Source organism: Typopeltis vanoorti, chromosome 2 (genome assembly GCF_054136105.1).
Source record: "Typopeltis vanoorti isolate ZY-2024b chromosome 2, IOZ_Tvanoo_1.0, whole genome shotgun sequence".
In the NCBI taxonomy this organism is placed as follows: domain Eukaryota; kingdom Metazoa; phylum Arthropoda; class Arachnida; order Uropygi; family Thelyphonidae; genus Typopeltis; species Typopeltis vanoorti.
Window position 1 is genome coordinate 128,144,612 of NC_143550.1, and position 25,215 is coordinate 128,169,826.

General features: G+C 35.9%; 1 protein-coding gene across 1 annotated transcript in view; it reads right to left on the minus strand.

Moving 5' to 3' along the window:
• Exn (Ephexin) overlaps nt 1–25,215 on the minus strand; it is a 265,308-nt gene that overhangs the window by 24,118 nt on the left and 215,975 nt on the right. The window contains exon 11 of the mRNA XM_090413075.1: nt 13,172–13,251. Coding sequence (XP_090269201.1) covers nt 13,172–13,251 — 80 coding nt within the window. The remainder of the gene's footprint in view (nt 1–13,171; nt 13,252–25,215) is intronic.

The window sequence follows — 25,215 nt, forward strand, 5'->3', positions numbered from 1 at the left end:
GGCAGCATCCAGGAATGCGTTTAGCAGAGCTAATCTCAGGTGGTATGGTCAGTTAAACAGAATGGGCGAGGAAAGATTAGCAAAAGAAGTGTTCTCTGTCAGGTTGGCAGGAAAACAACCCAGAGGTAGACCAAGATATAGGTAGATTGATACGGTGCAAAGTGCCTTAGAAGATAGAAATATAAGATCTAATAATGTTGGAGTCTTGACAAGTAACAGACTGATTTGGAGGAAAACTGTAGATAGGAAGTTAGTAATGATGTAAATCTTTCATGTAGTACTATCATATCCTATACACCCCTTGAGGGTACATGACAGGAATTTGATGATGCTATTTATTTTTGCCTTTGTAAAGATTTGTTTGTAATAATTTAGTTCTATAAAGTTTGCAATTAACATTGATTCAAGTTTATTTTATGATGTGCGCAACTTTTGGATCACCCTGTATTTAGCCCTCACAATGCTTCAGTTACAGATAGGCAAAATATTGGATTAAAATATTCTTTTTTTTTTTTTTTTTTTAAAAAAAATTACTTCTGTGTTGAGAATAAACCATTAAATTTCTTTACTAACAGTCATACTGCAAACCAACATATTATTAAGGCATCTTAAAGCAGTTGTGAGGATGGGCAGTAAAAGAGACCAAAGAAATGGAACAGCAGCAAGTGGTTTCCCAACAATGACAATGCAAAATGTCCTCTCTTTCTATGCATTTCTTACAAAATATTAGCTGGCAATGCTTATCTGACCTTCTTTACCTATCCATTTTCTCTCCCCTCCCCCCCTCCATGAATGAAAATGAAGTAGTAGGTATGCCATTTTAATGATATATAACTTATCTAATGTCACTTACACTAATAGTTCTCTACATGGTCAACACTCTCACTCCACAAGCTACTATCCCCCCCCCCCCACCAAAACACACACAAGGGTCTAGAACCATAATTCCACCAGGAAGCTTACTGATTCTACTCAGTTTGATAGAGGTAGAAGAGGCAGGCTGCAATGACCATGGAATATGAGTAAATTTGTTTTTTAGTTCAGAAAACCAACAGTGTCTGCATGCAGCTTATGATACAGAGTATCATAATTTTGAAAGAGACCGTCTGCTCAGCAGAGAAGAAATATTCCAATGTGAGATGCAGATGCATATTGTTCTGGCTGATAACATACTGTCATTAACTATGCCTTCTAATGGAATGAGTGAACCTGAATAGTATGAAGAAAATTGATTCCATATTATTATAGAACTACCTGTACCTATACAACAGACTACAAAAGAGTTGTTGCTATGCAACAACTATTTAGTACATTTCACCACAGAAAAACAATTCCCTAAAGTTCATGATATTTCTTCATTGAAATCTATTTCTTCTCTGCATTATATCATCTGCACACAGTCCATTTCTATGGGCTTAATTTGGTTCACAGTCTCTGCAGATGTTGTATAGTGTGTTTTACAGTTGTACCACGTGTCCATATGTTTCTATTTTTCCACTTAATACGTGTGAATATCATTTCACCATAAAAAGTAATGTCTAATTCTAAGACATTTGATTAGATACAAAATTTGAATCTAAACAAATTTTATCTATCCTAGCACTTCAAAACACTGTAGCTTATTTTATGTATGCAACAGGTTAATAGGAAATCCAATTTTCGTAAACACTCAAAAAAATGAAAACAAGGAAAGATTTTTTGTAAGAGTTTCTTTGAGAATAACATTGAGACAAGCCAGTGCACTTTTTGCTGCTAGAACCCAAATCATGAATAAATATAAACTGATTAGTCCACTAATATTGCTTCACACACTCTTAACAATGTTGATGTTAATAAATCTTCACATATTCTTACAACGGCAGAAATAAATGTACTCTCCAAGGGGCTTACTTGAACTTCACCTAGATCTATTCCTAAAGGACTTTTTCTTACGAAAATAGAAAAAGCTGCCTCCAATCTACCAACACAGGATGCAAACCTACTTAGGATAAAAGCTATATTTGCAATCAACAACAGTAGACCTCCCACTGACAACATCTCCCGTTCGGAGAGAAAAGCTATTCATCAACTGTGGAATAATAAAGATATCATCATTTTGCTAGCTGACAAAGGGAACGGCACTGTCATCTTGAATAGATCCGATTATCACCTCAAGATCTGTGAATCATTTGATTGTAATACTTACTCTGAACTTCAAAGAGACCACACGAGCTGGACAAATAATCTCCTCAAATCCACCTCAGAATTACTGAGAAATATCTGCCTATCGCTCTGCTCTCTTCATCCACTTATTTGCTATTTATATGGCCTTCCAAAGATCCACAAAGAAAACACTCCTCTTAGACCAATATACAATCTCTCAAAATATCTTGCTTCCTCCTTAAAACATCTCACAGGAAAATCATTATCATATATCAAAAACTGGGCTGATTTTGTCTAGAAGATAAAGAACATCCAACTTAATGAAGCAGACAGAATGTTAAGTTTTGATGTAGTCTCACTATTCACCAACATTCTAACCCAGGAAGTCCTTAGTCTTTTAAAAAATAAGTTATCTAAAAAGATTCTTGTCTTACTTGTGCATTGTGTGGATTCAGGCTACTTATTTGAAGACAAGATCTACAAACAGAAGAGTGGTTTTTCAATGGGTAGCCAGTTGTCTCCGGTGCTAGCCAACATTTTTCTGGAAGATTTTGAGGAAAAGGCCATTTCCTCAGCGACACTGAAACGCAAAATCTAGCTATGTTACATGGATGACATTTTCCTAATTTGGGACCATGGCCTAGAAACTTACAAACCTTTCTGGATCATTTAAACAATTTTCATCAAAATATAAACTTCACATCCGAACCAGAAGTTAATGGTGTTTTAGTTTTTCTAGATATAAAACTTACTAGAACAACGGATGGTATCAAGATTTCTATCTTTAGAAAGACAGCGCACACCGATAGATACCTACATGCTTCATCTCACCACTACCCCCCTCAGAAATTAGGAATTATTTCCACAACTCTCCTAAAAATATCTATAATCGTCTTAGTGTATGTAATCAACATAGTAATGAAGATAACTCAAACCATAGGGCACTAGCACCCAACAGCCTACATCTCGTTACCATATATAAGTTCTCTTTCTCCTAAACTAGTGAAAATCATGAAGAAATTTAAATGTTAAAACATATTTCTCCACAATTTCCAAAATTCCGATCTTACCTCAGTCAACCTAAAGTAAAACAAAACCTTCTTCAGTTCCCAGGAGTATACAAAATCATTTGCAGTTGCAGCAAACCATATCCAATACCAATGTTGAAGGACGACAACATCAAATATCTGGAAGTCAACTTCAAACATCCATAAATGCTCCGATGAATTAGAAAGAAGTATCTTGGAATCCAAAAAAATAGCTCTCGACCCTGTCCATCTAAACAGCAATCTCAGTTACAGCCTGCCTGATTCACATAGTGCTATAATCCAGTTTTGGCACACTCATGATATCATCCACACGCACAGTGCTTCATGCCAAAACTAACGCTCGGACTCAATTTCAAACACAACTACTACTTGTTTTAAACTCTGTTTTTTCTAAAGTACAATATTTTAAGATGTTTTCTCCAAGGTACTGTACTCACCTGACAAAGTTGGCATTTCCGATGAAACTAGTAGTAAAACCTTATTAAATCTCTTGTATTTTTTTTTCTCTGTGTTAAGACAGTTAATAATTTTAAACATGTCATTTAACCGAGTCAATTACTCTGTAAGTAAATAAATAAATAATTATATATTTATTTGAAGAGTGAGAAAGTGAAAATCGTTAGTATTTTACCTAGCTATGATAAAAATGAATTAAAAAGAAAGGCTATGATGGCACACGATTCGACATGTAGGCTTAGAAGGAATGGATGTGAGTTAATGGATGTGTGGAGTGAATTTGAGGGAAGATTGGATTTATAAGAGGGATGGCCTACACCTGAATGCGTTTGGTATCAGGAGTCTGGAAAAACTAATAACTGGTATGAGACCTAACACAGAGAGTCAAGGAAACTAAATTATAAAGGGAGGAATGGTGTGAATGTGTTAATAAAGTTCCTAAAAAGAATTTATTTGATCACAATTTAACAAGTAGGAACCTTGAAAAAATCAAAAAGGGAAAATATACTTGCATTTAAGTGTGAAATACAACTGAGAATATTTGTTAACTCACATAAGAAAATTTGTTGTAATATGATGAAAATAAGATAATTAACTTACAGAATATTGGTCATAAGAATTTTGCATGTAAAGACTCGTTGTTAAACAACTGGAACAAGGGATAATAAATTTATGTCAATTCTTAGAAAATTTTGGTAAGCTGATAAAGTTTAATAAATGTGACTCATAGGGTTAGCAAGATACAAGGTAAGGTCCAGGGTTCCTGATTTTGGACATCACCACAAGTCAGTCGCGTGCACACGGCCTGCGGGAATTTCGGCAGAAAAACGCCACCCTAACTGGTCACAGAAAGCATATCCAGACATCGGGAGGGAGGAGGAGGATTAATTGCTGAAGATGCCGGTAAGGTCATGGTATAAAAGGGTTAGGAACCCCCATCCCCAGGCTCTCTCCAGTCTTCGTATGGGTTGTCTTATGTGGTTTTCCTGAGTGACAGTCAGGAGTTCTCTCCTTCCGCCACAACAAGGAACAAAGTAAGCGGGATTTTGGTCCCAATTCCCTACTATAGAAAGGAGGGACGCTGTACAGCTGAGAAGAAAGGTAACTACTGCATGTTATATCAACCGTGTTCTTGACAAAAAAAAAAAAGAAGAAAAATCTGTAGAGAAGTAGATGCCCGCATAGTGAATCTCACGACTACAGAATTGCAGATCCATTGCGTTTCCTTGGAAGAAGTTTGATATGCTGAAGACGTGAAGGCCCGCCTTGATCCGAAAAATCTCAGATATGGCCCACTACAGAAGAATTCATCCTCAGAAATTATAGACGAGTAAGAACAGAGACTAGCATAAAAGATCCTTATCAAACGGTATAGTAAAATCTTATATTATTTCAAATCTTAATGTAGCTGTGATTGTAGTTCAGTTACCGATCAATTTAAAGACTTGAACTAGGACTTTAGTGCATTTAAGAATAGAAAGAGAATAAGCTTGTCAGTGTTAATAGATAAATAATCGTGTGTCTAGAAACTTATGCATGTTATCTATATTTTGTCTGAGAGCTGTTTAAAGAATTGAATGTGGTTACTATTGTAGCGATAGGACTGTTTAACCCATATTACTCGTGAGTTAACGTGTATAAACTAATTGTGTTTAATTAAGGTGTTGTATCATAATATTGTGCTCAGACAGATGAGAAGTTTTAGTCAACTGTTAACATTTGAGAGGATATCCTTTTATCATATGTGTGGAGTCTTTTGTGGTGGCATAATCGCCCTTCCCACATAGAATTTTATAACCTATCATTTGTTTTTTGTTAGTATTGCTTCAGCTTAGTATTGAATTAAGTTTTAACAAATTTTAATGTATTGTATTGTGTTTATGTGTATAATAAACTTTTGCTCATTGAAAACCCAGTTGTCTGAAATTGCCATTCAATGCACCGCTTTTAATAACGTACGAATCTAGCCGTGCAGGGGGGGGGGGAGAAAGATTAAGTTGCGAGTTCAAGGTCACGACTGCATAATTGTTTCACACCTAACATGTTTAAGAAATTGCTTCTTGTTTTGATTCTTTTCATAAACTAAATGTACTAAATGGCACAGCTAAAAAATATAAATGTTTTAGGTCACTAAGAGGAGCAAGAGCTTAGATATCTTGTATTTGGGCGATATCACGTATAGTAAGAAATTTGTTACCAACAAGAAAAAAATAAACTTGTAAGAGTAATTAACAATTATAGGACGGTAAAAGGGGGGGGAGGGACATAACATAAATGGTGCAGCTGACAGGATGTGGTTTAGCTAATTAAACTTGAATCATAAGCTAATCACAGCAAGTGGTTTTGGGTGCGAATATCAGACAACTGAAAGGCAAAAGTTATAATTGTGTGTTATTGGAATTTTAAAGTGTAATATACTGTAAACTGGATGCAAGTATGACGGGAACCCTCTAGTAGTTTAGGCGTGAATGATAGTGAATTTTTTCATTACATTAACCCTCAACAAGTGTTCCCTCAGTTTTTGGGCAAGGAGTCCAATGATGTTATTAATTTTTTTTGTTATATAGAAGAGCTTAGAAGGGTTGGAGGATGGACTGACTTTCAGTTGCTTGTCTTGCTCCGTAGTAAACTGGTGGGAAAGGCAAAAACTTTCCTGTACTCCTCTCCCATTCTCAAAGAGACCCTGGATTACTTGGATTTAAGACGGTCCTAATTTCTCAATTCTCGAAACTGGGAAGTCTAGGGCCCAACTTATGGAAGCTCAGAAGGAAAGGGAGAGTGTAGCTGAATTTCACAATAGATTACTGACGGTGGCAAGTACCCTGAGTGTCCATGGTGAAGAAAAGCCTCACCTGGACTGGGCCATCTTCCAGCAGTTCAGACAGGGAGTCAAAGCAGAATTAAAAGAGACGGCATTGAACAAAAGGTTGACCAATCTAAGTGACTGTTACAATGCTGTCAAAGAACATGAAAAAATGCTTGGAGACCTCTGTCCCGCAACTGTACCGGGTTGGTCAACATGGTTGAGGGGAAGGGAAGTTCTGAAAAAAGACTTGACCATAATAAAGAGAGTAAGGAAAAGAGAGAAAGACCTAAGGCAAGAGAAGGAATAGAAGGGGGGGGGCAATAGTCAGTTGATAAACAAATTGACAGAGTCCTATGCTGATTCAGATAACATCAGGGCCATTGTCAAGCAAGAAATAGAAATTCTCCAAAAGCCCTTTATGGATCGGTTAGACGAGGTGATGAGACATCTGGGACCTTTGTCTGTGAGGACCTCAGAGCCTGGTTATAACAGAGCTGGAGAAACCACCAAGTTCGTTAGAGAGGAAGTTGAGCACCTACAAAGACCCCTTCTTGATCAGTTGGATTCTGTAATGCAGAGGCTATCAGAAATCACCTCCTAGGAGGCAACAGTAAATCCTCTGGATCAAGGGAGAACTGATGATCAGAGCAATGGTAGAGAGCCCCCAAGATGCTTCAATTGCGACAAAACTTGGACACCTTGCTCGAAATTGTTACATCAACAGGAAACGCTTTAGTAGGGGTTATAATGGAGAAATGAATTCGCACACTTATACAAACAGAGTATGGAGTAAAGGGCAAGGAAAGAAGGAGCAGTCTAATGAGATGAAGGTGAAGGCCAGTATATATGGAAAACATTGCAATGCCTTGCTGGACACTGGAGCCCAATCATTCTTCATATCTGAGGACTACTTTAAGATAATAGAGCCCTATGCCAAGGACAACATCACTCACCTCAAACGATACACGAGAATATCAGGTGTAACAACTTTCACCACTCACGCTTCAAAGTCTGTAAATCTTAAGATATACCTACCTGAATTCAGATTGTGTGTTTGGCATGAGTTTCTGGTCCTATCAGGGTCCTCTCTCCCACACATCAAACTGATTCTGGGTGATGATTTCCTATCAAGGTATGACTTTAAGTGTGACTATATGAGGAAGGAGACATATCTGTTGGGAAGAAAACCGATCAGAGGAAAGGGGCATTCTAAGGTCATGCAAGGAAGAGAGAAACTCACCTAGGAATAAATCTCAGGAAAGGAGCCATGAATCCTACATGGATAAGGTGAAGGGATCTTATATAAGAGAGTTAGTTAGCAACAAGAGTACAGAGTTAGTTGAGTACAGAGTCAATCTGATATGAACTACTGTAGGACCTAACAAAAGGGAGTGGAATAGACCCAGAAGAGTTTGGTACACCAGTACTGAGTTAATGGATGGAGCATACATTCGAAGAGGGAGCAAGAGCTTAGATACCTTGTATTTGGGTGATATCACGTATAGTAAGAAATTTGTTACAAACAAGAAAAAATAAACTTGTAAGAGTAATTAACAATTATAGGACAGTAAAAGTGGGACACAACAATATAACTGTGTTAATGATGGGAATGGGCTTTGTCATGGAAACATTGACGAGGCAAGAACGATTTCGGGTTAGTGTTCAGACACAGCATATGTGTGCAAAGATGTCTACATGTGTAAAACATTAGAGAAGAATAGAGATCTGCAAGATGTCCAACTTTGTCAGGCAGACTGCAAACAAGAGTATACAAAAGAACATTCAGATAGATTATTATGTCTGTACATGAATACTAGGAGTATCAGAAACAAAGGGGTAGAGTTTGTTGCCTTAGTCAACATGTTGCAACCTCAGATTGTAGGAATTAGTGAGACCTAGCTATCAGAATCAGCTACTAACTGGTATCGAGTGTCATGGGTGCAGTATTTTTAGGAAGGATAGAGTGGATAGGGAAGGAGGGGGAGTGCTGCTAATGATATTGGATGACTTAAATCCAGTTGGAGTTGAGACCTATGAATGTAGTAATACTACTAACAATATTTCACATGGCAGTGAGTTTGAAGCCATCTGGTGTAAGGTGGAATCTAACAAGACAAATTACATAGTGGGGGTGTTGATACAGACTTGGTGGATCGGTTGCTGGTGATGAAGAAATGCATCGCTAAATAGAAAAGGTGAGCACAAAAAGAGTAATCATAATGGGAGACTTTAATTACCCAAATATCGATTAGATAAAAGTAGAATCTCATGAGAAGAATGAAAATGCATTTATTGAGCTGTTGCATAACAACTTCCTCAAGCAGCATGTGACAGAAGGAACTTGAGGTCAAAGAGTGTTAGATTTGATTATAGTGTCAGAGGGTGTTTCAGTTAAAGATGTATCTATTCTGCCTCCAGTTAGTGACAGTGATCATGCAGTGCACACTTGGGAAGTGACTAAGTTTATGAATGTTCCATTCAGAAAAGGTTACATGCTGAACTACAAAGCAGGAAATTATGACAAACTGAGGAGTATACCGATTTCAGTGGAATGGGATCGGTTGCAGGATGGAAAGAATATCGACAGTGCATGGGAAGCATTTAAACAACACTTAAATGATGCGATATCAGAATGTGTTCCAAAAGTTCGAAGAATAAATAGAGTAGGAGTCAAATGGATGTGTAATCTTATTAAGCAAGAGATTCATAAGAAAAGGACGATCTGAAGGAATACCGTTTGCATAAGGATGATGTCCGTTATAAGCAACAGGCTAGAATAGTCACAACTGTTGTACGGAAAGCAAAGTCTGATTATGAAAAGAAACGGACTCTGCATGCTAAAGACAACCCACAAGAATTCTATCCATATGCTGCAAGTAAAAGAAAGAATGAATATGAAAGAATAACTCTTCTAAATCCAGATGACGTGAGGGTTACAGATGCAGAAGAGGTTGTTCAGTTAATGAGTGCCCATTTCATTAAAAGCTATCAACCTGGTGAACGCAACATTGACCTCACTGTTACCTCTTCACTAGATGAAGAAATGCAGGTGTGTGAAGCCGAGGTATTAGAGCTGTTGCACAAACTGAATAGGAATTCAGCAATAGGGACTGATGGAATATCAGCATGTGTGCTAAAAGAGTATTCAACTGAATTGATCATTCCTTTGACCAGGGTGTTATGAGTCTCAGAACAGGGAAGATTCCGCAGGAATGGAAGGAATGTATGGTAATTCCATTGCATAAGAGTGGTGGTGAAGATTTTGGAAAAATTGGTTAGGGCCGCATTCAGAAATGGGTTGATATTGAATATCTACTTTGTAATGAACAACAAGGATTTACTAAGGAAAGGAAAGAATGTGAGCATGTTTTAGCAACTTGCTCACATTCTATAACAATGCTACCATTGAACGAGACAGGGGGAATGGATACACCATGATACTTTCGGATTTTGCTAAGGCTTTTGACAGAATACAGCGTGGCAGACTGCTGCATAAATTGGAGAAAATGGGTTTGGGTTATACAATATTAGCATGGATAAGAAGATGGCTGACTGACAGATATCAAAAAGTGATATACGGGGGATCTGAGTCCGCAAGGTTTAAGGTAACAGGTGGTGTATCACAAGGATCAGTGCTTGGTCCACTGCTATTCAATCTGTACATTAATGATATTGGGAAGGATTTGATAAGTGACATACAATTATTTGCTGATGCAAAGATAGATAGGATAATCAGGAATGCTACTGATATGCAGTCTTTACAGAATGATTTGAATAGGCTGGAATTCTGGGCATGGGAAAATGGGTGTCAGTTCAATGTCAGTAAATGTAAAGTCATTCACTTCAGCATGATTAGATATCCAATGTCGTATTATATTGGTGGAATTAGGCTAGAAGAAACTGATGAGGTTAGGGATCTTGGAGTGTTAATAGATAGGAAGTTGAAGCTTAGGGGCCATGTGGCAAAGATTGCAAATATACAACTCCAAAGATAATTGCAATGCTGAAATGAACATTCACATGTAAAAATAAGGATGTCATTTTGCCTCTTTACAAGGCCTTGATAAGACCTCACTTGGACTATTGTGCGCAGGTCTGGTCTCCTGGTTTCCACTGTGATTCTGATATATTGGAGAGAGAGAGTACAAAGAAGAGTGTTAAAAATGATATCAGGATTGTGGAATACTGATTATAAAGACAGATTGAGAATTTGTAGACTGCAGACACTAGCAAACAGGAGAAGGAGGGGTGACATGATTGAGACTTACAAACTTCTGAAAGGGTCATACAGGATTTCAATTGATGGAGGTAGGGAAAGGACGATGGGGCATCCTTGGAAGCTGAGAATGAAGGCTGCCAAGAAGGATGTGAGGGCTCTCAGAGGGTGGTACGTGATTAGAATGGATTGTCACTGGATGTTGTGAGTGCAAGCAGTGTGAATTAATTCAAGAATAAATATGATGCCTGGTGTATGTAGTATGTGGCCTCCCTCGATGAGTCTGAATCCCTGGAGGTCTCTTTTAATAATAATATATATGATGTCAAATGTAAGCATCATTGTTTTTCTGGATGATATGATTGTCTTGCGTTTCAACTCCATTAAGTTAAACTGTTTTTAGAAGAGCAGATCAAAAACATTTTGGTGTCTGCTGCCAAATAGCATTATGTTTTCTCACTTGTCATGTGAACAGCCAAATCAGATTTCTGCAAGTGCAAGCACAGTATATATAACTTGTAAAACTCTTAGCTTTATTTGTTTAGGAAAGTGAAGGCAACTTATATGTTGTATTGTCAAGATGAAGACTTTTTCTGTCAGATGAGTGCTTTTTTTTTAAAAATTTTTTTTTTAACATAAGGAAATTGACAAACCTCTGCTGTAGTTGAGTTTCTAGACCAATAAATACTATTCTATTCTAGTTTAATGACAGTTTTTACACTGCAAACATTTTAAACTTGGAATCAGTGGTGGCTAGTGAAAATTTTAAGTGGGTGTGTTGCATATACAAAATAAGAAAAATAATTCATTTTTTCCTAATCAGTAATAATAATTGAGAAAATATATTTCTTTTTATATTTTAACAGTGACACTCGTCATAATTCAGCCTTGTATCTATAATAAATAAATAATTATATGTTATTTTAACAGAATAAAATAAGACTTACCAAAAATATTTTACCCTCACCACAAACACGCCAATGATAAAAGTTTTGTATCTCACAGAAATAATATGCGCAAGCATACAATTTATCTGTAGCAACACTGCTCAGCGAGCAGTGTCAGATTCACTTGTTATGTGCAGTGACAAGTGCAAACGAGTATTGGCAAGTCTAGCTGCAACCGACCGAACATGATAATTTTGACAATGCATTAGTTTTGTAATCTAAAGTGTTAATCGAACAATTCCAACTATTAACTATTCAATCAATGTTGAAACATAAGCTGTAACCTTTAACATGTTGTATTGCATTTATATAATGTTGTAAGCATTGTTATTATTTATAAACACAAAATTTAATTTTTTCATTTTTTCCTTGAGGGTGCTGAAGTGTTGCAGTGCTTATATACAAACTGCCACTGCTTAGAATATCTTTTAAGGTCACATTATGAAAACTGTCATTAACATCTTACAACTTGTAATCAGAAAAGCATCCATCAAGTCAAGAAATTCCTGAATTTAGAATTGTCATTCTACTTACATTAAAATCATAAGCAAATGAACAGCCAGGGAATGGAAACAACACAGTATAAAGTTACCATTATTCCAAGGGAGTAAAAAATCAGAGATATTTAAGTCTGACCTGCCCTTACAGAAACTCAGAGTTAACCATATATACTGGCATTTGGAGGACAGATGCTGCTCAGGAGAAATCTGCACAGGTGAACATATAGTAGAAATGTGCAGAAAAAGAGAGAACATAAATTTATTTATCATTCCACACAACCAGGAAGAAACAACATTTTATTAGCAGTAATCTACAATGTCTTGCATTTCATATGACAGTTATCCAGACATTCAAAGCAGAACTGAAATGAAAAAGAGAACAAAAATAATCTAGGTTTAATGTCACGTTATGTGTACTTCCAAAAGTTTAACTTAGCAGAGATGGGATTATGAAAGACCAGTAAGTTTTTTTTTACCTTTTGAATTATGCAGATAATGCATAATTCAAAGGTGTAAATGCAGGTATAAATCATTGTAGTAAGTTTTTTCCACTGAGAAGGAAAGTAAATTATACTTGACAAGAAACTGTATTCTAATTTTTCATGTTTAGCTTACCTAAGCAAAAGCAAAGAAAAGTGTGCACATGAAATATCTTCACGACTAGACTAATTGTATATATGTAGTTGACTTTACATCAAGCAGCCCCTAGTATACCATAATGAAGAAGGGATTGTGTTGTTTGCTATGGTACTACTCACAGAATATAAGGATAACTTGACATAAAGTCTTCTCCTACACACAAGCAGTCTATCGTGAAGATATTCAACATGCAAAAGTTTGCTTTTGCTTTGGTAAAATAAGGATGAAAACAAAACATGATTTCTTCAAGTGTAATTTAGTTGGATATAAATAAATTGTTATTACATGTGGATATATTGTGCAACCTCTATAATAATATATATTATTATAACATTTACAGCTTTTAAACTTTTGCACTGTTAAAAAAGTAATGTGCATAATAGCCACCATCTGAGCATTTGTTATGTTTAACTTACCCCATTCTTCATATATTTTTTCATTTGGATTTTCAGAAGTCGGTGGTGTTACTGCTTCCATCCATCGTGTTCTGTCACTACTATGAAGCCAATAATAAATTTTTTAAATACATTAAAATAAGGGGAGAAAAGATTATATTCAGAAACAAATATGGAAATGATTCGAGACAATCATAAAAAGATACATTTTACAATAATATACTGACAGTGACAGCATTCAGCAGCAACTGAACTAGAGGTTCTTTCCTTTCTTTTAAGGTTACATGGCAGTCAGCATTCACAGTGAAGAATTTATGGAGTCAAAAACACATGTTGGAATAATTACTTTACTCATAATTAAGAAAATAATATTTAATGTTTCGACCTCTGTACTAAGGTAATCATCAGGAAAGCATACATGCGTACAGGACACAAGCTACATGAACACTACATAAAAGTAAGATGAATTTAAATGTTTTGTTAATCGTTTACCCTAGCCTGACCTCTGGTGGAAAAAAAAATTAAATAAAATTAAAAATTAAATCACAAAATAAACTTTTCATACATATCAATATAATAATATACCAATGATATGATTGGGGTTTTATAGCAGAACTATAAAACTTTTCTTCTGTCTAGGAGTTGTTCTGGATGCTTATATGGGTTCTCCATATTCTTGGAATTATTAATCCATCATTCTTGTTTAGATTTGGATGATGTTTCAGCATTTCACAAGCTTCTTTGAACTTTCTTTCATCACCGATTTTGGCAGTGTAGGGACTGCCTTTTCAGTTAATTCTATGACATGTCTGAAGTGTGTGGTCCACTATGGTAAAACAGACCTGTCAGACCATGCACTTCAAACATTCTCCATACAGGATGCAACACATGTTTACTATCGTCCTGCCTATTTTCACAGTCATTATCTTCTTATTGCTGATTTTCAAGCCAAATTTGTTGCAGCAGTTATTTAATTTAATTAAAGATTCCTGCAGACTTGTACTTGATTTATTTAAGAGTATAGCAGCATCTGTATAAAGTAAAGAGCTGATACTAACATCACCGATTTTGATATCAGATAAAATGAAACATAATGTTAAAACGTTATTTTCTTGACAACGAAAACTATGGAAACGACTTCTATTGGGATTTATTGATCAAGTATTTTTTAGAGCAAGTATTTTTTAGAGCAACTATGTTTTACCAACTAGTTTCACCAACTTAGGCTGTTGGTATCTTCAGGGTACATAACTGATATAAGGCACTTATAGTCTATAAAGCTAAAAACTGTTACAGACTATAAATCGAATAATTCCAATTATATTTGACAAAATAGAACGCACACAATACATGCATAGCACATGTATGATCTCACTTGTTGTTATTCAGGAACGTTCTATAATTGGCACTATAATTCAGTTCTTGTATGTTTAGAGATCTAATAAGGGTCTTCCAGATCTCGTGCAAGATTAATCCTCGGTTCCTGTTAAGGTTTTGTACAGAACAGGCAACTGTTGTGGTTTCTTTAACAATTCAGGAGCGGAAATCCTGCTCTATTAAGGAATGGAGCTTTTATCCCACTCTATGATATGGTTAGTTCTTGAGAAATGAAAGGATAAACCCGATTTTTCTTCTCTATTGTTATTGACGTCTCCAATGTGCTCCCATTGTCTAATCTCAAAGCTTCTTGAAGTCTGGCCGATGTAATTTAAACTGCACAAGCAGGGTATATTGTAAACTCCAGCATATTTGAAGAAAGGATGGCTATCTTTTGGAAATCTTAAGAGTTGCCTAATTGTTTCTGTAGGTTTAAAAGTCACTCTTATTCTATAGGGTTTGAGGAGTTTTGCAACCTTATTAGAAACTGTCCCCATGTATGGAATGACGAGATTGTAGAAATATACTGTGTGTCGTCTCGTTGTCTTTGTGTGTGTGTGTGTGGGGTGTCAGAGAAAAGTATCTTGTGGACGAGTCTCCGAGGGTAGCATTGTGCACATGCTAAAAAAAGCGAGTGCACAATGTTAAGTTTCTGAGAAATGTGGTGGGAGGAGCTAAAGTGCAAATAACGTTCTGTATTTGTGGTTTTTGGTAAACTAAGAGGCTGAAATGACTTCGTTTGCTGCTTAATTAGGGTGTCCAGAAATGAATTGGTTATCTTTTTGAAGATCTAGAGTGAATTTGATTGTATGGTGTAATGAGTTGATCTTGTTTAGAAAATTAAACAGGTCCTTTTTTGTGTGCTTCCAAACAATGAAAATTTCGTCTACGTATCTCCACCATACTGTGGGTTTAGAGTCTACTTGAGATAAAATTTTACTTTCAAGATCCTCCATAAAAAGATCAGCACAAGATGGTGAGAGAGGGCTACCCATTGCAAGGCCAGTCAATTGCTGATATATGGTTTTATTCCATAGGAAAAAGTTGGATGTTAAACAATGACGGAGCAGGGAAGTGATATCTTGCAGAAACAAACTTCCTAAAATGTCGATAACTTCTTCCACAGGAATGTTAGTGAACGTCCATGTTTGCGACTAGGTCCACATTGAAGATGGAGATGTTGTTCAATTTCTCTACAAAATGTTGTGAATTTCGTATGTAAGCATCTGAGTTATGGATGTGTTATTTGAGGAGGCTTACAAGGTGTTTTGATAACAGATAGGTTGGCGAGTTGATACTCTACAATAGGGCGTAATGGTATTCCATCTTACATACACTTCAGTCTTCGTTTTAAATCTGTAGGCCAGTTTACCAAGCGACGCAATAAATCGTTGGTATCATTGTGATTCTTTAATGTTGGATCTGAGACTAGGACATGGTAAACGGACGTATCTGATAGTAAGTTGCTAATTTTATCTTCGTAATTCCTGGTGTTTAAAATCACCGTGCAGTTGCCCTTATCTGCTTTTAATCCAAGTTCATTGGCTGTGGGTTCCGGTAACAACGAGACTGCCTTTTCTATATTACAAATGATATCCACTTCAGGAATATGATCAGGTGTTATTGCAAGGTTAAAACCTTTCTTGAGTATAGAGATCTCTGGTTTTGTTAATACGTGATCTGATAGATTAAAAATAACTTTGTTATCTGGCAGAGAAGGTTTAGATTTAAAACATTTTGCATAAAATCGTTGAATTTTTTTGATTTGGTTCCATTTGCTTGTTATAAAGGCTTTCTCCTAGCTAACATTAATCATTCTGTCTGGAAGTGACTATATATCTTGGTCTAAAGTACTAGAGATATCTTCAAAAAACTGATAACACTGTAAATCTATTTTGCTTAATAGAAATCTAGTGTGTTGTGTCAGATTCAAATAAAACATATTTATTTTAAAACATCGTTGGCACTTAACATGAACGGATACAACACACTAGATTTACAATGTTATCAGTTTTTTGAAGATATCTCTAGTACTTTAGACCAGTGGTCTCCAAAGTGTGGTACACGTACCCCATGGGGTACACGAGTCGATACGTCGGGGTACGTCAAAAAAAAGTTTTATATTGATAGGAAAAAAATTAAGTAATTAATTAAAGATAAAGTATATTACTTTCTTTCATCAATTAAACATATATCTAATATAGACAAAGATGTGATAAAGATCCTTGTAAACTTAAATTTGCGAGTAGCACACAATGGGCAACTTTGCACACATAATCGTCCATGGGAAAGCTGTCATGTTTTTTAAAACTAGGGAGTAAATCTCTTACTTCTTATCACTGCCATTGTTTGTAGAGCATCCTAGTGTTGACAAGCCCAACTAGAGAAGGAAAATTGCTTAGTTATCCTGCTATGTACAGATGACACCACAGTTGTATTAATTAATTGACTATTAGAAGTAAGTTTAACGATTTTTTAGTATATATTGTTTCTGTGCAATTCCAACATCTTTTTGTGCTTAGTTTTACGTTTACACTAGAAATAGTGAATTAATATTATCAATAGTAAATGAATTATATTTAAATTTTACAAATTAACCCTCACAAAATGGATAAATGGCTAAAAAAATTTCCTCCAAAGAAACCACGAATTGAAGATAATTATGATAATACTTCTACATCAGACGAACAACAAGGAAAAGATAGCATTGATTCTTTTATTCAAACAAGTTCGTTATCAGTCAAATTAAATGATAAAAACAGTAATCTGAAACTTAAAAAAACCTTGCCTAAGAAAGTTCGAAATTATCAAGAAGACTGCTTGAAATGGGGATTTACATAGATGATAGTCAACAATGAACCTCGTCCTACATGCGTATTATGTCATGAGACGCTTGTAAAGGAAGTATGAAACCATCATTATTAGTAAGACATTGGGGGTACGCACCATTTATTTTTACTGTCTTGGGGGTATGCGATCAAAAAAGTTTGAAGACCACTGCTTTATACCAAGATATATGGTCACTTCTAGACAGAATGATCAATATTAGCTATGAGAAAGCCTTTATAACAAGCAAACAGAACCAAATTAAAAAATTCAACGATCTTCATCCAAAATATTTTAAATTTAAGCCTTCTCTGCCAGACAACAAAGTAATTTTTAATCTATCAGATCACATATTAACAAAACCAGAGATCTCTATACTCAAGAAAGGTTTTAACTTTGCGATAACACCTGATCATATTCCTAAAGTAGATATCATTGTAATATAGAAAAGGCAGTCTCGTTGTTACTGGAACCCACAGCTAATGATCTTAGATTAAAAAGTATTATTATCCTCTCATCTTCAAGAACTCCTAACACAAACATCACCCCTCTGGAAAAAAGAACAATGTATAGTTTAAAGAAAAAGAAAGATATTATATTAAAAGCAGATAAGGGCAACTGCACGGTGATTTTAAACACCAGGGATTACGAAGATAAAATTAGCAACTTAGTATCAGATACGTCCATTTACCGTGTCCTAGTCATAGATCCAACATTAAAGAATCACAGTGATACTAATGATTTATTGCATCGCTTGGTAAACTGGCCTGCAAATTTAAAACGAAGACTGAAGTCTATGCATCCACTAACACCAAGACTTTGTATACAAAAGTATACAAAGATGGAATACTGTTATGCCCTATTGTAGACGGTATCAACTTGCCCACCTATCTGTCATCTAAACACCTTGCAAGCCTCCTCAAACAACACATCCATAATTCGGATGCTTACATATGAAATTCGCAAAATTTCGTAGAGAAATTGAACAACATGTAACGGACCTACACTCAAGCCTGGATGTTACATTTTTATTCACTAACATTCCTGTGAAAGAAGTTATCAACATTTTAGGAAGTTTGTTTCCACAAGATATCACTTCCCTGTTCTGTCATTGATTAACATCAAACTTTTTCTTAAGGAATAAAACCATATATCAGCAATTGACTGGCCTTGCAATGGGTAGCCCTCTCTCACCATCTTGTGCTGATCTTTTTATGGAGGATCTTGAAAGTAAAATTTTATCTCAAGTAGACCCTAAACCCACAGTGTGGTGGAGATATGTAGATGATATTTTCATTGTTTGGAACCACACAAAAAAGGACCTGTTTGATTTTCTAAACAAGATCAACTCATTACACCATACAATCAAATTCACTCTAGATAATAAAGCAACACGTAAAAACCATAGTGATATCTTTAATTAATAAAAGGAGGTATTTCACACTAGCACATCTTTAGTGTCTGCAACGGTAATAGGAAAGGAATACAAGCAAAACGTTTGGTGGATTACCTATTAAAATACAATTGTTACCGCGTGCTAGGAAATAACAGAAATAACAAATTTAATCTATTAAGATAAATGGTTTTTTACATAAGATAAAAGTCTCCCAGTCTTTGAGAGAGAGAGAGAGAGAGACACACAGTCATTTCTATTTAAATTCGGTCGGTGTAAGATAGTTTCACAACTTTCTTTGAATAAGCGTTCATATTTGAATCTGCATCTATGGAGGAGAACAGCTTTATCCCACTGGACAATATGAGTAGAGTCAATACTGTGCTGCGCCAGACCAGACTTCAGAGGTTTGTTATAATCAATATAATATTGATGTTGTTTCATGATTTTTTCCAAAGAACGGCCAGTTTGTCCAAAATAAGAGATATCGCATTTGCAAGGTATTTGGTAAATGCCAGCCAAAGATAGAGAAGACAGTTTATCCTTTCTAGAAGGTAATAAAAAATAAATTTTGTTGATAGGAATATATGTTGGAATCAATTGATACTTTTTCAGAATTCTGCCTATAGGTTCCGAGATTCCTGGAATGCACAGAATAGGAATTCTGCGAACTGTTGAAGAAACTAGGTGTTGGAATATAAGAGTCAAGTATCTGTTGGATTTGATTGGAGTTGTAATCATTTGATTACATTAACTTTTTAATGATAGAAAGTTCTTGTTGTAAGATTATTGGGGAAGAGCAAACTTTATGTGCTCTATAAATTAGAGATTTAAGAATGCCAAATTTTTGAGATATGTGGTGCGCAGACTTTTTGTGAATGTATCTGCCAGTAAATGTGGGTTTTCGAAAGGTGCTTGTAGATAAGGTACCAGAAGACGTTCTAGTAAGGAGGATGTCCAAAAATGGTCAAGTACCAGAGTTTTCTTTTCCCATAGTAAATTGGATGGATGGGTGAAGGTTATTTATCCATTGTAGAAAGTTCATCTTCAGTGTGTGGCCAAACAGCAAAAACATCATCGACGTAACAATACCAAAGAGATGGTTGAGGATGAATGGATGAGAACATAGTATCTTCGAATTGTTTCAATCAGTAGTTTGCCAAAGGTGGAGACAGAGGACTACCCATGGCAGTACCTTCAATTTGTTTGTAGATTTTGTTTTTCCAACTGAAATAACCTGAGTGGATGACATATTCGAATATCCTTACGATATCTGGAGGGTAATCTTCATATAAAGAATTGACTGTGTCAGTTAATGGGATATTGGTGAACAGAGAAATGATGTCAAAACTGAATAATATTTGAGAATCTGTAATTTTTATATACTTGATTTTTTCAAGAAAATCTGTTGAGTTTTTTTATATAGGAAAGACCAGCAAGAGCACTTAAGGAATGTGATAATACTTTTGCAATCTGATAAGTTGGAGAATCAATGCAATTTACGATAGGTCATACAGGACAGCCTTCTTTATGGATTTTTGGGAGTCCATAAAGACAAGGAGTTCTTCCTAAGTAGGTGTGTATTTTATCTACGTAGTTAGGATTCCAACTTATAACCTCATCAAGTAATTTATTTTGTTGTTTAATTTGTGAATTAGTAGGATTACATGTGATCTCTTGGTAGGTCGTGGTGTCTTCTAATAGGCTGGATACTTTTGTCTCATAGTCAGTCTTACGTGTTGCTTTATTATTTAATTAATATGCCACAGGTTCCACTAAAAATCAAATTCACTCTATCTTGAAAAAGATAACCAATTATCATTTCTGGACACCTTAATTAAGAAGCAAACGAATGGTCGTCTCAGCCTCTTAGTTTACCGAAAACCCACAAATACAGGACGTTATTTGCACCTCCCACCACATTTCTCAGAAACTTAGCATTGTACACATGAAAAAGCGAGCTTTTCGCATTACAACAGATTAACAAACTCTCCAAGATGAATTATCACTGATATCTAACAACCTCACCATGAATGGCTACTCTCGGACACTCGTCCACAAGATACTTTTCTCTGACCCCCCCACAAAGACAACGAGACGACACAGTATATTTCTACAATGTCGTCATTCCATACGTGGGGACAGTTTCTAATAAGGTTGCAAAACTCCTCAAACCCCATAGAATAAGAGTAACTTTTAAACCTACAGAAACAATTAGGCAACTCTTAAGATCTCCAAAAGATAGCCATTCTTTCTTCAAATATGCTGGATTTACAATATACCCTGCTTGTGCGGTTTAAATTACATCGGCCAGACTTCAATAACAATAGAGAAGAAAAATTGGGTTTATCCTTTCATTTCTCAAGAACTAACCATATCATAGAGTGTGATAAAAGCTCCATTCCTTAATAGAGGAGGATTTCCGCTCCTGAATTGTTAAAGAAGCCACAACAGTTGCCTATTCTGTACAAAACCTTAACAGGAACCAAGGATTAATCTTACCAGAGATCTGGAAGATCCTTATTAGATCTCTAAACATACAAGAACTGAATTATAGTGCCAATTATAGAACGTTCCTAAATAACAACAAGTGAGATCATACATGCGCTATGCATGTATTGTACGAGTTCTGTTTTGTCAAATATAATTGGAATCGGTTGATTTATAGTCTGTAACAGTTTTTAGCTTTAAGTGCCAACAGACTCAGTTGGTGAAACATAGTCGTTTTAAAAAATACTTGATCAATAAATCCCAATAGAAGTCATTTCTCCCATAATGTGATTTATATGGATCATTAAAAGATTGCAGCATTTTGAACAATTTGTCGTATTTCATGATTTCTCAACTATTCATTTTGAAGTGACAATCTGATCCTGACAATCTCCATTTGGAATGAACCCAGCTTATTTTTCTCTAAGTTTCTCTTCAACATTTTACCTAGCCTCTTCTCAAATATGCTTGTATAAATCTGAGCCGGAAGTAGGGAACCAAGCAGTAATTCTTTTTACAATACTCTTTTCTCCATTTCTACTTTTTTCTTTTCCCCTAATAGCTTCTAGAATATTTTGCAACTTTTTGATATTTATTTTCTACATTCTTACAATTCTCTCCATGAATTTTGTTTAGTAAGTTTACCCACTGTTTCTACACTTTTCTCTTATTCTCTCGGAGAACACATTAACTTACTTGCTAGGATTTTTTGACATGATTTCTTCTTTTCCAGTGTTACATCTTCAACTTCTTGAATCCACCATGGAATTCTGATTTTTCTATGCTTGCAAACAATTTTATGCCTTCCTCTCTGAATCAATCAATGTTTTCAAACTCTCATTATTTCTTAAATAATATTTGTATAGTCTATGGATTACCTCAGAAAGCTGAATGATTTCGATGCCTTTTAGAACTTTGGTATATATATTTCGTGTGTTGAGGCTTAATTGCTGTGAAGACTTCATGTTACAGGTTTAATGGAATATTAACAGCACCAAGAAAGGATTAAAACTAATTTTAATACTTCCAATATTTCGTCTCCATCACAGAGACATCTTTGGGGATTACAAAAACATTTTGTAACAACACACACACAAATACAATACAAAGTGAAACTAAAGTCCTATCTAGGTGGTGTGCCCTCTATGGGCATTTGCAAGTGGCCTGGGATGTAAAGAGGGATCTCTGATAATTAAAGTTTCCCAAATTTTGGGAAGTTTAATGCAACTGTATTTGTTTAAATTAGGTTGATTCCTGAGTGTAGATGCAAAGAATAGTCTTTCTTTTTTGAATTTACTATGGTGGAGCATGGTAGTTTTTTCAGGAGATCCTGAGGGATGTATCCAAAACATGGTCTGCAAGGCCAGATTGACCATAATCGTGTTTGCAGATGTAAGAACTATGTTCTTCTAACTGAATGGATGCTGACCTGCCTGTTTGTCCAAAGTAGGCAAGTTTACAGGAACAAGGCACTGAAAGAGGAGGGAGCTGGTCTTTAGTGGAGCGGATAAGAGTAGTAAGTTTACAGTGGGGCTTAAAAGCTGTATGGAGATTGTACTTTTTTAATGATCTGGCTATTTTTTCTGAAGTACCAGTACCACGGATGTAAGGAATGGTGATGGCATTTCTGAAGTCGTTCTGAAGAGATTGCTGGGGAATGGGGAAGGACTTGATTATTTTTTTAATTCTGTAGTCATTATAGCCATTGAAATGGAAGGTGTTGTGTATGTGTTTGAGTTCGGTTGAAAGGGCAGTTTTATTGAAACAAAGATTGTGGGCCCTATTGGTCAGAGTTTTAATAATGCCATATTGCTGGGAGGGGTGATGGTGGGAGAGTTTGTGAATGTATCTGCCTGTATGAGTAGGTTTTCTATATACAGAGAAAGAAAGGTTACCATTAGGAAGGCGTGTTACTAAGGTGTCTAGGAAGGGTAAACTATTGTTATTTTCGTTTTCCATCGTAAACTGGATTCTTGGATGTAGACTATTGAGGTGACCGAGGAAGGAATCTAATGTGCTTGGGCCATGAGGTCAAATAGAGAACACATCATCTACATATTTTAGCCAGATAGAAGGTTTTAGAGGGGAAGAGTCAATGGCTCGTTTTTCAAAATTTTCCATGTTATAACTGGAAAGAGTGGTGAGAGGGGGGGGGAACCCATGGCAGTTCCCTCTATCTGTTTGTAGATTTTGTTCTTCCAAGAGAAATAACCAGAGTTCATGGCAAAGGAAAAGAGCTCTAAGATATCAGAAGGAAAAACGTTTTTTAAGAGTGTTAAGGTGTCAATTAGGGGAATATTTGTAAACAAAGAGATGGTGTCAAAGCTGACCAATATATTTAAAGTAAGATTTTCAATTAAGTTTGTAAAAATGGGTGGAGTTTTTTTTTACACAAGTTGAGGTAAGACCAGTGGGGGGGGGGGTGTCAAAGAGTTAGCTAGCTGCTTTGATAATTTGTAGCAAGGTGCATTGGTGGCTTCTACTATAGGTCTTAGGGGAAAATTAGGTTTGTGGATTTTGGGTAAACCATATATGTGGGGGGGGGGGGGAAAGAGAAGAGAACAGAATGGTTTTGGTTTTTTTGGAATGTAAGGAGGCCAAGAAGAAACTTTTTTAAGTAGGTTTTTTAATTTTTTAACTTGAGTTTTTGTGGGAAATATTCTGATCATTTATGGTGATGAAATAGCATGGAAAGCAAAACAATACGATAAATCGAAATTACACTTATCGAGGCTATTAAATTGGCTGGCCTTTTTAAAAATATGGTGGGACTTAAAAGTTATTCCTAACTGTGTTAGGCTTAAAACCAAATTTAAATCTAATACAACCCTCCAGATATACAAACGTGCTAGTCTGGGACTATTACGAGAGCAGATTACTGAAACTCGCACCAGCCTCGCTACGACAAACACCGCCATTGTCTCATTACAGAACAGAGCTCTCTGCTATAATCAATCCTGAACTTTTGTCTATTCTCCTTAGCATCTCAGAAGATTCCTCTCAAAAAGAATTCCAGAAAATAAAAAATAAGCACATCAAAAAGTTCAATAACCTTTGCAAATCTAAACTGCTACCTGAAGTTCAACCACTCTACACAGCAGTCAACCTATCTTTCAAAAGACTTAGCAAAGATGTCGTTAGTGCCCTAAGCCTCAGACACAATTTTGCCGTCGCACCTATTGAAGTTCCGGTATTGGATATTATGTACAACATCGAATGTGGAATCTGTCACTTAGCTCCAGAAATTAAACAGCAAATGACATCAGACTTGACGTAGCTAGCATTCTCTCCCGTTCTTCACCTCCTAAAGTTAATTTATCTTCCAGTCAACTCTCTGCACTCAAAAAATTATGGAAAGAAAAAAAGTATTGTCATCACCAGAGCTGATAAGGGTAATGCCACTGTTGTTCTCAACGCCTCAGAATATAATCGGAAAATGGATATTATTCTCCATGATCGCGCTGCCTACATACCACTGGAGCACAATCCCACAAAAACTCAAGTTAAAAAACCTACTTAAAAAGTTTCTTCCTGGCCTCTTGACATTACAAAAAAACCCAAACAATTCTGTTCTCGCTCCCCCCCTGATATATGGTTTACCCAAAATCCACAAACCTAATTCTCCCCTAAGACCTATAGTAGATGCCACCAATCACCAATGCACCTTGCTACAATTTAAAAACTTAAATGAAAATCTTACTTTAAATAATACAGATATATTGGTCAGCTTTGACACCATCTCTTTGTTTACAAATATTCCCCTAATTGACACCTTAACACTCTTAAAAAACATTTTTCCTTCTGATATCTTAGAGCTCTTTTCCTTTGCCATGAACTCTGGTTATTTCTCTTGGAAGAACAAAATCTATAAACAGATAGAGGGAACTGCCATGGGTTTCCCCCTCTCACCACTCTTTCCAGTTATAACATGGAAAATTTTGAAAAATGAGCCATTGACTCTTCCCCTCTAAAACCTTCT